The sequence below is a fragment of the Procambarus clarkii genome, chromosome 67, assembly GCF_040958095.1.
Source record: "Procambarus clarkii isolate CNS0578487 chromosome 67, FALCON_Pclarkii_2.0, whole genome shotgun sequence".
Classification (NCBI taxonomy): domain Eukaryota; kingdom Metazoa; phylum Arthropoda; class Malacostraca; order Decapoda; family Cambaridae; genus Procambarus; species Procambarus clarkii.
In genome coordinates, this window is record NC_091216.1 from 21313908 (window position 1) to 21329121 (window position 15214).

At 44.0% G+C, this 15214-nt stretch overlaps 1 protein-coding gene across 3 annotated transcripts in view; it reads right to left on the minus strand.

The window, feature by feature from the left end:
* Positions 1-15214, minus strand: part of RhoBTB (Rho-related BTB domain containing) — an 88106-nt gene that overhangs the window by 48974 nt on the left and 23918 nt on the right. For 2 of the 3 annotated variants that reach the window (XM_069310401.1, XM_069310399.1), the window contains exons 10-13: positions 10147-10452; positions 8339-8512; positions 7568-7807; positions 6397-6545 (exon numbers count right to left, since the gene is read on the minus strand). In XM_069310401.1, coding sequence (XP_069166502.1) covers positions 6397-6545; positions 7568-7807; positions 8339-8512; positions 10147-10452 — 869 coding nt within the window. The remainder of the gene's footprint in view (positions 1-6396; positions 6546-7567; positions 7808-8338; positions 8513-10146; positions 10453-15214) is intronic. The other variant, XM_069310400.1, reaches the window with a different exon arrangement.

Genomic DNA, 15214 nt, shown 5'->3' on the forward strand with positions numbered 1-15214 from the left:
GGCTCTCTACTAGAGGTGGATTTCTTGTTCCTTTGGCCCTGGTGGGCATTATGTTCGCTTGCAGCCAGCTCCTTTTTTACTGGTAAAGAACAAGTCAGTTGTATTCTGGGGGGGGGTTTGGTTGTTGAAGAGTTATTTCAGCTGGTTTTGAAGCTTTGGTCTCTTTTGAATCCAGTATTATCACTAGTCTGCTGATATCTCTCTTGTTATACATTACAGTATCACTAGGATGCTGATGCCTCTCATGTTATACATTACAGTATTTATTTATTTATATATATATATATATATATACAAAAAGTTACATTGGGTTTATGAGAGTATATAGCATTAATGTTTTTCATTCTTGTAAAGCCACTAACACGCATAACATTTCGGGCAGGTCCTTAATCTAACAGATAATTTTAAGTAGGTAATTTGTAGCAAAATTGAAAACGTTAACAGGTACATTGTAAGAAAATTTGAAGAAAATTAGGTAGGTACATTATAGTAAAGTTCAAGGATTATCAACAGGTACATTGTAGCATAATTTGAAGATTATTTCTAGGTATTGTACAGAGTAGTAAAATTAGCATTCAACATAACAACCATGATATAAGATAACAGCAGTGATTACAACGGTGAAGTTGTATGTCTTAGGCACACATTTTAGGGTAGTAAACAATACAGTGGAAGTATGAAGCACTAGGTAGAAAACTATGAGGATGAAATTAGGTACGTTTTGGTGTTACTTTTGAATAAAGGATAGGTTGGACAGCTTTTTAATTCGTTAAGGAGTGAGTTCCATAGACTAGGTCCCTTTATTTGCATAGAGTGTTTACACAGATTAAGTTTGACTCTGGGGATATCAAAGAGATATATATTTTTGGTGTGGTGATTATTGGTTCTATTACATCTGTCAAGGAAGAGTTTCAGATCAGGGTTTGCATCTAGGAATAAGGTTTTATACATGTAAATGGCACAAGAGCATATGTGAAGTGAGTTTATGTTTAGCATGTTGGGGGGGCTGTGTGTTGTTTGAAAGCCAAGTTTGTTATTGTTCTGATAGCAGATTTTTGCTGGATGATGATGGGCTTGAGGTAGTTTGCAGTGGTGCATGCACAGATACCATATGTAAGATAGGGATAGATTAGCATGTATTATAATGAGAGGAGAGCAGAGTTTGGAACATAATACTGTATGCAGGCGATGAGTCACAATAACGTGGCTGAAGTATGTTGACCAGACCACACACTAGAAATTGAAGGGACAACGACGTTTCGGTCCGTCCTGGACCATTCTCTTGATCCAGGACGAACTGCATTACGAACTGCATTTACGATCTTGAACTGCATTACGACGACCAGAGTATAAATCTTTGGCAGAAACGTAGGCTTCAGCATTTGAGTAGTTATCAGGAAGAAGTGCACCTGCATATTCATTAACAGGTTCATCACCAATAGGACGGTAATAGAGGGGTCTGGTAACCTTGACTGGAGGTTGTAGGTGAATGGGTTTAGCATCCGGGAAAGCTCCAGAAAGAAGCTGGCAGTCCTTTGATCGGCCATATGCAGCTCTGCGTTCTGCTACAGAAGGGATTTCTTCTAGTTCGTGTTCCTCCCACATTGTCCCAAGTGTTACTCTGAGATACTCAATGTCTGGATCAGAAAACGAACACGTTCACGAGAACACAACCAGGTCACAATCGACTTGAGAATGGTCCAGGACGGACCGAAACGTCGTCGTCCCTTCAATTTCTAGTGTGTGGTCTGGTCAATAATACTGTAACTGATTTTAGAAAGTATACCGACCATTTTCGAGACTTTTTTTGGTAATGTGTTGTAAGTGGATGCTGAAGTTAAGTCTCTTGTCTATGTATAGGTCAAGGAACTTTCCATCTTTTTTTATTGCTGATGTTAACATTGTCTATCTGAAGATGAATTGCATTTGTTGATTTTCTTCCCAATAATATGTAGGTCTTTTTTATGTTTGGTGTGAGTTTGTTGGTTGCCATCCATGAGTGGACTTTTTTAATTCGTTATTTACAACATTATCATGTATCACTATGATACATGTACAGACTAGTATTACTAGGCTGCTGATGCCTCTCATGTTACACATTACAGTATAAGATATTTAAAATGCAAATACAGTGATGCCTCGGATTACGAATTACCTAAGTGTAATTACCTAAGTGTAGTTACAGGATGAGAGCTATGCTCGTGGTGTCCCGTCTTCCCAGCACTCTTTGTCATATAACGCTTTGAAACTACTGACGGTCTTGGCCTCCACCACCTTCTCACTTAACTTGTTCCAACCGTCTACCACTCTATTTGCGAAGGTGAATTTTCTTATATTTCTTCGGCATCTGTGTTTAGCTAGTTTAAATCTATGACCTCTTGTTCTTGAAGTTCCAGGTCTCAGGAAGTCTTCCCTGTCGATTTTATCAATTCCTGTTACTATTTTGTACGTAGTGATCATATCACCTCTTTTTCTTCTGTCTTCTAGTTTTGGCATATTTAATGCTTCTAACCTCTCCTCGTAGCTCTTGCCCTTCAGTTCTGGGAGCCACTTAGTAGCATGTCTTTGCACCTTTTCCAGTTTGTTAATGTGCTTCTTAAGATATGGGCACCACACAACAGCTGCATATTCTAGCTTTGGCCTAACAAAAGTCATGAACAATTTCTTTAGTATATCGCCATCCATGTATTTAAATGCAATTCTGAAGTTAGAAAGCATTGCATAGGCTCCTTGCACAATATTCTTTATGTGGACCTCAGGTGATAGTTTTCTATCTAGAACCACTCCTAGATCTCTTTCTTTATCAGAATTCTTTAAAGATTTCTCACATAATATATAGGTTGTGTGGGGTCTATGTTCTCCTATTCCACATTCCATAACATGACATTTATTAACATTAAATTCCATTTGCCAAGTGGTGCTCCATATACTTATTTTGTCCAGATCTTCTTGAAGGGCATGACAGTCATCTAAATTTCTTATCCTTCCTATTATCATCAGCAAACATGTTCATATAATTCTGTATACCAACTGGTAGATCATTTATGTAGACAATAAACATCAATGGTGCAAGAACTGAACCCTGTGGTACTCCACTTGTGACATTTCTCCATTCCGATACATTGCCTCTGATTACTGCCCTCATTTTTCTATCAGTCAGAAAATTTATCATCCATGTTAGAAGCTTACCTGTCACCCCTCCAATATTTTCCAGTTTCCAGAACAACCTCTTATGTGGAACTCTGTCGAAAGCCTTTTTTAGGTCCAGATAGATGCAGTCAACCCAACCATCTCTTTCCTGTAATATCTCTGTGGCTCGATCATAGAAACTGAGTAAATTTGATACACAGGATCTTCCAGATCGAAAACCATACTGTCTGTCTGATATTATATCATTTCTCTCCAGGTGTTCTACCCATTTAGTTTTGATTAGTTTTTCAATACTTTCACTATTACACTTGTCAATGATACAGGTCTATAATTGAGGGGGTCTTCCCTGCTGCCATTTTTGTAGATTGGAACTATGTTAGCCTGTTTCCACACGTCTGCTACGATTCCTGTACACAGGGATGCCTGAAAGATCAGGTGAATTGGAATGCTGAGCTCAGATGCACATTCTCTCAGAACCCATGGTGAAACTCCATCTGGGCCAGCTGCTTTGTTCTTACTGAGTTCCTTGAGCATATCTTCCACTTCATCTCTAGACACCTCTATCCGCTCTATGTTGTGCTCTGGGATTCTTATTGTGTCTGGTTCTCTGAAGATTTCATTTTGTACAAACACACTTTGGAACTTTTCATTTAATGTTTCACACATTTCCTTTTCATTTTCCGTGAATCTGTTTCCCATTTTCAACCTCTGGATATTATCCTTTACCTGCAATTTGTTGTTTATGAATTTGTAGAATAGGCCCGGTTCTGTTTTACATTTATCCGCTATCCCCTTTTCAAAATTTCTTTCTGCCTCTCTCCTTACTGCCGTATAGTTGTTTCTCGCATCTTTGTATCGCTGGTATGTTTGAGGGTTTGGCCTCTTCCTATACTGATTCCATTTTTGTGTCTTTTGGTCTCTTGCCCTTTCACAATTTCTGTCGAACCAATCCTGTTTTCTGGCCCTGCACCTCTGTTTTGGTATGAATGTTTGTGTGCTTTCCTCGTATATTTTTAAAAATTTGGCATACATTTCATTTACTTCCCTGCCTAGCAACAATTCTGTCCAATTACACTCATTAAAAAAATGTTGAAGTTCCCCATAGTGTCCTCTCCTTAAATCGAGTTTATCAACTGTTTCAATGTCCCCATTTTCTTCTAGATGATATCTCAAAGCATAATCAATGTCTAACAGGACATGATCACTCTTTCCCAAGGGAGGAAGGTACTGGATGTCAAATATCTCTTCTTCTTTCCTGGTGAATACTAGATCCAGTACTGACGGTACATCTCCTTCCCTCATTCTTGTGGCCTGCTTTATGTGTTGATACAAGAATGTCTCCAGAATGAGGTTCACAAATCTGCATGTCCAAAAGTCCTCCGTTCTTGCTTCATAGGCCTCCCAGTCTATTGCTTTAAAGTTGAAGTCCCCCAGTATCAACAGTCGTGATTTATCTTTATCTGCTTGTGCAATAATATCTCTCATGACCATTATGAGGCCCTCTCGTTTGTCATCTAGTTCTTCCTTTGTCCACGTGTTGCTTGCTGGTGGGCTGTAGGCATTTAAAATTATCAGCTTATCATCCTGATTCCAGACCTGCAATGCCATTATGTCAATATCTCGAGGGTTTTCAAATATTAACTCTCTTACCTTCAGGTGTTTTTTCACCAGTACAGCCACTCCTCCTCCCTTCCTAGTTTTCCTGTCACGTCTCCAAACTGAATAGCCTCTTGGGACTTCATTTATTATATTTCCTTCAAATTTCGTCTCTGATAATGCGACAATATCTGGGACCCTAAGCTGGATTATATCTTGCAACTCCAAAGTTTTTGACCTCACTCCATCTATGTTGGTATATACAATTTTCAAGAACATGTTCCCTTTTCCTTTGCTCTTTACTCCCCCTTCCACTACTGATCTTGTTGCTTTGTTTTTATGTACCATTTCACAAGCTTTCCAGTCCCTGTCACTTTGTAAAAAAAAGAATTTCTGTCTTCTTCATTTCTATCCCCATTTAGACGTTTTGCCTCAATTAGGTTCATTTTCAGCTTTTCTCTGTCTTCCTTGGAGAGGTCTTGTCTTATTGACCAAAGTTTGCCAACCTCATCACTCTGCAATTTTCTGGCATTTCTTAGCACATCCATCATGTTTTTCACTCCATTAAACGTCACCCTTAAGGGGCGGTTCTTTTCTTTCTCATATTTTCCTATTCTTCTAAAATCACTGACATTTTCCTTTGAGCCTTCTCCTAAACCTTGCCCCTCTTTTCGAACTTTTCGGGTTACGAGCCCAATTTCCTCGTAAAATCCGAATCAGGTTATGAACTTTGCCTTTGGTAATGTAGTTTGTTGATACGCGAATGACCGACCTAGCACATGGTGGCACGGCGACCACGCCTCAGTTTACCAGTGCCTCCCACCTAGTGATAATCATGCCTGAATTCTTTGTAAAGAATTTCAGTGCTTTTCTTATTTTAGGGTATTTGAACATAAAAGTAATTATTATATACCTCGCTATGTGTCCCAAGAAAGTCAGTGATAAGGATCAACCTAAGAAAATAGTTGTGAGTAGAGGCAGTTGATGATGTCCCTTCCTCATTAAGAAAATGTGTGAATATGGGAAGAACTGCAAAGTTTTGTTGAAAAAACTCACTCAGATAAAGCTGTAGCAGACCATTGCATAGACCTTTTAAATGACAATGTGATATCTCACTACAGATAGGTTTTAAAATGTAGGGAAAAATAAGAGTCTTTAGACAGATTCTTAGTAAGACAAGCAAGTAGTGAGCCACAACCAGGTCCTAGTGGTATGCAGGCAAAATGTAGGAGAGAGAGTACCCCAGAGAAGTCATCACTGCCTGATGTTATAAGGGAAGGGGACTTCCCTTCCAAACACTAATATAGTTAATATTTTTGGGAGTGTGGAACGGATTACAGTTCCACACGGATTAATCCACATGGATTACGGATTAAATTTACATTATTTCTTATGGGAAAATTTGCTTTAATTTACAAATTTTCGGGTTACGAACCGTCTCTGGGAACAGATTAAATTCGTTAGCTGAGGTACCACTGTACCTATTTATCTTAAAGTTGAAGAATCTACATTTATGCACTGTGATCCCATGTTTAAACACTAAAATCCTCAATATAAATTAAACTAAAAATGATATTACAAATACTGTATAAAGATAAATTCATAAAGTTAATGAAGGTATGAAAATGATAAAATAGTCTCAGAACTAACCAGACAGGGGGCCATCTGTGCCTGTTCAAATAGGCTTGGTTTTCCGGGTGCAGTGAACGGAGTTGCTTGGTATGCTTGTGACAGACATGATTGTAATTAGTTGCCATGCAGGTCAGGCACCACTCAACTAACTGGTCAGCATTGTGCATCTGTATTGAGAAAAAATATTGATAGTGGAAGTAAAGTGCTTCAGGATTCCAAAAATGACAAAATTTTTTAACAGATTTAGAGTACAGTATGTGATAGTAATATAAATTAATAAAAAACCAGCATAATGTAATGAAACGCCATTTCCTGGGTGAGTCCCGGAGGCTCCCCAGAGCTATCCAGGCTGAATGGATTTGTATATCTTTTTTGGCATCAGTCAATGCATGGAGTTCTTGCCTACCGGGGACCATGAACCAGAACCTGTCCCCCTCTAGAGAGACATGAGGAGCAATGGCCTATAGAGACCCCCCCTGTGGTTGGGAGCATTCTATGTCTGTCATCGACCAGGACAGGCACCCAGAAAGGTAGGCGCCCCAAAACAATCCCCTATTCTGGTAAAATTATTGCGACCGAAGGCCAAACAAGTGGACAGAACTTCCCAAACGAAAATTAGCAAACTAGCATGATGTCATCATGCCACGCCCTGCTGTCTGCGCAACCCTCCCTTCATAACAAACTAGCATAACATCATCATAACATGATGATGTTATGCTAGTTTGCTAATATTCGTTTGGGGAGTTCTGTCCACTTGTTTGGCCTTCAGTCGCAATAGTTTTACCAGAATAGGGGGTCTGTTTTGGGGCGGCTACCTTTCTGGGTGCCTGTCCCGGTCGATGGCAGACACAGAATGCTCTCAACCACAGGAGGGGGGGGGGTCTCTATTCGCCATTGCTCCTCGTGCCTCTCTAGAGGGGGGCCAGATTCTGGCTCATGGTCCCTGGTAGGCAAGAACTCCTTGCATTGACTGATGCCAGAAAGATATACATATCCATTCAGCCTGGATAGCTCCGGGGAGCCGACAGGGCTCTCCCCAGAAATATATTTTATTTTAACAATAAAATTTATGAAGATATAGCCTATGGTAATTCACAGCTAAAATCTTATGTACCATTTCAAAATCTATTTGGCAAACATTGATGGGTGAGGAAACACAGTACACTAAAGTTATTTTACAAAAGATTACCTGAAGAGGCTCGAGCAGGTAAATACAGTCTTCACTAACATCACCACCAGCCTGGATAACTCGCTGGAAGAGGTCAATGATCTCGATCTCAACCAAGGATATGAGACGCGGAAGACACAAGCGGTTGCCGAGCTCTACAATGGGGAGACACTCACGAATCTTGAGTGTTGGGATAGTGTCTGTGTACAAGTACTGTAGCAAGATGTGAAAGGTTCGCTGCTTCACTCCAGGAAAGGTTATCTGAAATAAATAAAAGGAAATACCAGTTATCACAGCTGTAAATACCTGAAAGTTAGGCAACTCTTGTAGGTTGCATCCTGAGGACGATCAGCCACTGGCCTAGACACACCTCAATAAGTCTAATCAGCTTTCTAGCAATTACCTTTAATATAAAAAATGAATGACCCTTCATATAGGGCACAACAACCTATGGAACAAACATTTTGTTGGAAACGAAATACTGCCCGGCTGTTCTCCAGCAAATTGGAGCACCTTTTAAAATCAAGGTTAGATCTTAATGAAATGACAACTCCTAGTGCACTTCAGCTCATTTGCAAGTAACAGAATGAGCTAGTTCAGGAAACTGTTTGAACGATAGGAAATATCTAATGCAGACTGTGTTTGTACTAATGAATGAAAACTACATATGTTTTGATCATCTATAAACAAGTAGATAAATACTAAATATGCACTGTACACATTTTAGTATGAAGAAACAAGATGAAAACTTAAAAAAAAATAGTAATAGATAAAAGAAGTGGCACTACTTACCACCTTGGCATTACTTTCTCTGAAGTCTCCTGAGAACATTGCGTGCATCATGTCACAGCGAGCCATTAGTAACGGACGGTGAGCTGCCATGGTTCCATCTTCTAGTTGGAACATCACATCAGAGAAAAGGGCGCCCTCTAAACACAACTCTTTCAATCGTCCACACAACATCTGCTTGAGGTGATAATATTTATATTACTGTATTGTTCTCTAAGGAAAACATCAAGAAACTTCTCATCACACTTTGTGCAATAAAGTATTACAAACAACATTTACAACATTTGAGAATACAAAAAATTGAATGTAAAGAAATGTGGGAAATTCAACATTTGGAAATGTTTATATTTAATTTCAAAAGTATTTATCACTAGCATTTTGCTTGGAAAAAGTTAGGCGATTGTCACATAGAATGTTTTCTTTATATTGTGCATATTTTAAAGTGCAGGAAGCATAAATAAGAAGTCTTCTGAAGTTTAAAGAATTCAGAGCACTACCTAACACTATACACAGCCTATATTAAACCATTCCTACAGTATGCAAAACCAGAATGGAACCCACTGCAAAATGAAAAAATTAGACTGAACTGTGGTCCAGAAATTCATCATAAGGCTGGAAAAAAAAAGAGAGAGAGAGAGCAAGAGAGAGAGCAAGAGAGAGAGAGAGAGAGAGAGAGAGAGAGAGAGAGAGAGAGAGAAAGAGAGAGAGCGAGAGAGAGAGCAAGAGAGAGAGCGAGAGAGAGAGAGAGAGAGAGAGAGAGAGAGAGAGAGAGAGAGAGAGAGAGAGAGAGAGAGAGAGAGAGAGAGAGAGAGAGAGAGAGAGAGAGAGCAAGAGAGAGAGCAAGAGAGAGAGCAAGAGAGAGAGCAAGAGAGAGAGCAAGAGAGAGAGCAAGAGAGAGAGCAAGAGAGAGCAAGAGAGAGAGAGAGCAAGACAACACAGCTCGTAACCACAAGACAACACAGCTCGTAACCACAAGACAGCACAACTCGTAACCACAAGACAGCACAGCTCATAACCACAAGACAGCACAGCTCGTAACCACAAGACAACACAGCTCGTAACCACAAGACAACACAGCTCGTAACCACAAGACAACACAGCTCGTAACCACAAGACAACACAGCTCGTAACCAGAAGACAACACAGCTCGTAACCACAAGACAACACAGCTCGTAACCACAAGACAACACAGCTCGTAACCACAAGACAGCACAACTCGTAACCACAAGACAACACAGCTCGTAACCACAAGACAACACAGCTCGTAACCACAAGACAACACAGCTTGTAACCACAAGACAACACAGCTCGTAACCACAAGACAATACAGCTCGTAACCACAAGACAACACAGCTTGTAACCACAAGACAACACAGCTCGTAACCACAAGACAACACAGCTTGTAACCACAAGACAACACAGCTCGTAACCACAAGACAATACAGCTCGTAACCACAAGACAGCACAACTCGTAACCACAAGACAACACAGCTCGTAACCACAAGATAACCAAACTGAGGGTAACCTTATAACAGAATCAGAATGACTATATAACCAAGATCATTGCTATTAGAGTGCCAAACTCAAGACCACTATAATACACTTTATTGTGATCATTTCTCTATCATGTATCCTCTATCATTTCTCTATCATGTACCCCTGTATCATTTCTCAGGTAAGTTCCCTCTGTCATTTCTCAGGTTGAAAAGAGGTACTTTTAACTTTCCAAAGAATAGGTTACTACAGTATGTGTACAGAAGCACAAATATACACACACTCACACATATCTATAAATGAAACACTAGACTCACTTGCAGGTACTGTTGAGAGAGGTCATTATTTAAAAATTCCTCTTTCTTCATCAGATTTGTAACGTACATTTGAAGCTCTGGAAGTTCCAAGAACTCAGCTGCTTGCTTAAGTTCACTCAGATCAGTGGATGGCAAGTGGCACTCTCGACAAAATATAGTACCCGTGTAGAGGAAGTGTACTAGGACACGAAGCACTGTGCCGCTAACCAGTTTACTGAGGTGTACCACAGTCTGTATGGGTACCCAAGCTGGCGTCTGCCGGGGACTGCGATCACAGCTGCTTTGTTCGCTACCTCTGTCATCCCACTGCAAAATCATATACGGTATAAGAAAATTATCCATATTTATATATAGGTATATACTGTATATGTGTCATACCTGCCAGAATGTACTACTTGGCTTAGTATGCAAGTTGTTTCCTAACTGGAATTGATTTTTCGTTATTTAAAAAACCAGCTTTGCATGTAATGAAACGCCATTTTCTGGGTGAGACCCGGAAGCTCCCTGGAGCTTATCCAGGCTGATATGCCAATGTGAGACTTTGGCATCAGTCATGCATATTGAGTTCTGTGGGCAGTGGCAGTGGCTATATTCCAATAGCTTTAGACAACCTGACCCCCAGAGACCAATGCTAACACGAAAAAAGCCAAAGAAAACACAACCCTGAACTGAAGGGGCCACAACAAACCAAGGAGGAGAGAGAAAAAGAGTCCAGTTCAAAGACCAGGATGGCTCAGGCAGTGCATGAGCAGGCCGGAGGTGAAACAACGCACGAGACAACTGACGAAATGGAGCAGACGTAACATCAATGCCGAACGCAAACAGGAGCGGCTCCACCAGCGCCGACGATACGAGGCGACAGTATCCAACAGAAGATGACAGTTTGGAAACAACAAAGAAAAGAAGGACAAAACAACCTTATCAGAGACCAAATTACACCTACGCAGTGATAGGAAAAATGGAAGGACCGCCAGAAATTTCACACTGCCGTCGAGACGAAGCACGCAGGTGGGTGATTAACAATGAAGCCACCCACGCTTCCTACAAATGGTGATAGACACGAGTCAGAAATTACAGACGTGAAGATTAGAGGAGAATAACGAACCAGCCTCAGAACGGGCTGGACCTATCTACTGAAAGTGGTGGAGACGCGGGAAGACCCTCGGGTTCAGACACTGAGCAAACAGCTCCTGCAACCAAGGCCGGGCCGGCCACCAAGGAGCCAGAAGAACACTTCCATGGTAAATCCACAAGTGAGCCAGGATCCGGAGCAACAGCAGAACTGGGGGGGAAGAGGAACAGGGAGCCGGTCGGCCGAGCGGACAGCACACTGGACTTGTGATCCTGTGGTCCCGGGGTCGATCCCGGGCGCCGGCGAGAAACAATGGGCAGAGTTTCTTTCACCCTATGCCCCTGTTACCTAGCAGTAAAATAGGTACCTGGGTGTTAGTCAGCTGTCATGGGCTGCTTCCTGGGGGTGGATTTCTGGTCGAGGACTGGGCCACGGGGACACTAAAGCCCCGAAAATCATCTCAAGATACCTCAAGATAACCCAAACCTCGCCCAGGCCTGTCCGATGGCATCAAACCCAACTGCCTCGCAGTCGGGTAAGGACGCCACAAATACAGTGCGATGCTATGACCACGCCAACGTGAAGAAGTCCACCTCTGGAGGCCCAAACATCTGGCAGAGCCAACAGAAGGCGCTGGCACCAACCATCCACTCCGTGGAAGGGAAGGAAGCGGGACAGGCCGTCTGCCAAGACCATGGACACTCCCCCCCCCCCCGAACATGAGCTGCCAGGAGAGCCAAACCCCGAAAATGTGGCAGAAGAGTCACCTAAAGCGATCAGCCTCAAGCCAGGGACCGCATCGAACCTCAGCAGTACAGGGAAGGAACCACCGGGGAACAGTCCAACCGGAGCTGGATCATCGATCCGCAAGTGACCCGAATCCTCCAGAGCAACATTCACACAGCCGTGAACTCCGGCACCGTGCTGTGAGCCTAACAGAAGGATGGATCCCATCACCTCTGGCCAGCTAGGTAGGGCTCGGGTAGGAGCCACGGCACTGAACCCTGAAACCCGAAGAGGAAGCCAGCAACGCAGCAACTGATGCAAAGCCCCCGGAGGCCAAACCCAGCGGTCACACGAGAGGCGGAAGGGAAGTCCCCGACGGAACCAGAACATACAACAAAACCCCACCCAACCCGGTGAGCAGACCATCATAGCAAAGATCAGGCTCCTGCACAACCCTCGAACAACCGCCTCATGACGAGGAAGCCCCTCAGGAACGATGAAGGCTGGAACACAGGCGAAGAAGAGCCGCCGGAGGAAGAGTCAAGGCAGCGGTCTGAGTGTTCCACACAAGACCCAGCCAAGACCGAATCCGAGAAGGAACCAGACTGGACTTCCTCCAGGTCACCAAGAACCCAAACCCGGCAAGTTGGGAAAGAACAAAAACCCTGGCGAGCAGACACGCGGACTGGCTGGGAGCCACAATCAGTCCGTTGTCGAGGTAGGCCAGAACCTGTACATAGAACAGACATAAGCGGGCCACCACGACCTGAGTAAGGTGTGTGAAAACGCAAAGCGCCGAATGGAAGACAAAGAAAATAGTAACCCTGATGCCCCGCAACAAAACCAAGCCAGTCCCAGAACTGATGATGAATTGGGACGTGCCAAGATGTGTTCGAGAGGTTCAGGGATGCCACCTAAGCACCCGGTTTCAATCGAAGATGGACCTGGGACAGAGTAGCCATCCGAAGGAGGGGCAAAAACGGTCTAGAGGGGACAAGTCCAGAATGAACTGGAGAGTTTGCGCAGTCTCGTGCCGGGACTGGAACAGGCAGGAACCCATCGAGGGAACAAGGTCGTATCGAACACGCCCAAACGAACCACTCTGACAAAAACCCGACAGAGTAAAGGAGAAGAGGCCTGTGAAAGAACCAACGCACCTACAAGTACCCAAATGCACGCAGAGTGATCCCCCCGCCTAACAGAACAGAAGGCACGAATCCGGCACCACTGGCCCACCACGACAGAAGAACCCCAAGTCTTGGCACGACTCTACGGGGAAAGCCCCCCTCACGAGCCCCCTGGAGGACAAACAAGTCCGACACAGGACGGCAATAAGACGAAGCTGCCTGCAGATACCATACACCTGCAGACTCTGCAAACAGCAATGACCAAAAAGGCGAAAAAAAAATGAAGAGCCAGGGGCCCAAGCAGATTCCAGGGAAGAAGTTTCTCCGTGGTGTAGTGGTAAGACACTCGCCTGGCGTTCCGCGAGCGCTATGTCATGGGTTCGTATCCTGGCCGGGGAGGATTTACTGGGCGCAAATCCTTAACTGTAGCCTCTGTTTAACGCAACAGTAAAATGTGTACTTGGATGAAAAAACGATTCTTCGCGGCAGGGGATCGTATTCCAGGGACCATAGGATTAAGGACTTGCCCGAAACGCTACGCGTACTAGTGGCTGTACAAGAATGTAACAACTCTTGTATATATCTCAAAAAAAAAAAAAAAAAAAAAAAAGTTAGCACCGCCCGCTGACAGAATTCTGCCGACGGATACCAAGCCTCCAACAAGAAAAGATGGCAGTCTGTGAACCAGGACGATCTCGAAACTTCATAATGAACCCAGTAAGGACAAAAAGATCCATACACAAAGAATGCACAGCCACTACGAAGGCGTAAGCCGGGTCACGCAGGAGGTAAGCCACAAGGGCATCTCGTACCACATGGGACTGGACGCAAGAAGCTAAAAACCTCCAGAAGACGGAACCAAAGAACCCACGGGAGCACGGAACAGAACCCAGGGAGGGGTAGAACGCCAAACCAATGCTTAAGAGGAGGGAGAGAAAGGAAAAACCACTCCTTGCAACACCAAGCCCTGCTCGAAGGATACAAAAACCCTGGCAGGGCCCAATGCGGCCCAAGGCCCTCAAGGCAACCCTTCCCCTGCCCCAGGAACCCCACTCCGAAGACCCGGAGCCGAGCCGTCCCTCCAAAGCCCCGGCCTCACAAGAAAAAGCTGGGGCAGCTAAAAAACTCTAAGGAAGGGGGGCCCACTGGTCAGACCCATACGCATCAGCAGGAGGATCAAGCTTGAATGCCTCTGCCGCCACCCCTGAAGGGGACACCCTTGAAACCACCCGAGTCTCTATCCCAACTAGATCCTGCCCTGCCTCTGAACCCGCTGATGGGTCGGAGCCGGAAGCAAGGGGGGAGGGAAACGGAAGAACAACAGAAGGGAAAGGAAGGGCGGAAGGTGCCAAAGTCAAAGTGACTCCCACCCCCAAGTCCAGTCCCTAAAACCAAAACGGGCAGTCTTGAGGCATCCGGGAAAGTAACCAACCCATCGCGTTGCAGCAACCACAATCTAGCATGCAATGCAGCTGCTGCCTGCACCTTCAGAACATGATCAGTAGGGAGGGTAAACTGGAGCACGTACCAACAATAAACATTGCATGACCCCGGGTCAAAAGAATCATAGACCCTACAGGCTGCATGGTGGAGGCACAACCGGTTAATGTCACCCTGAGACAAGGGGACAGAGCAACCATCAACCTCGCATGAAGCGAAGGGGGGACTCAAGGGTCACATCCATCAGATCACAGAGTCCCTACGTGGTTTCCCAGGGCCTTGGTAAGACGCTGAGGGAAGCCCAGGCAGGGTACTGCAAACCGGCGCCCAAAATTACCAAGCAAACTTCTAAAGCTGAATTCCCGGAACGTGTCCACTCACGGGGGTCAAGCAGGGGAATACCACCAAAAACATAGATATATATAAGAGAAGGACCCTAAAGATAAATAGGGAGCAACCAACCAAAGGCAGATCCCCCTACCAAGCAGGAAAAACAAAAACCCCGCAAGGGGAAAATGTATCTAGGCGGAACAGAGCCTGCAGCTAAAATAGGTGATAACTAGTTGTGCAATACCCTGCTCCCCTACTAGTGATGAAAACTCTGGTAGGGGCACAGTTTGCCTCTTACAAACTCTGGTTTGCCTCCTACCCAGAGGTAAACAAAGGAAACAAGACCCCAGCTGACTCCAAGGGTGGCCAAGTA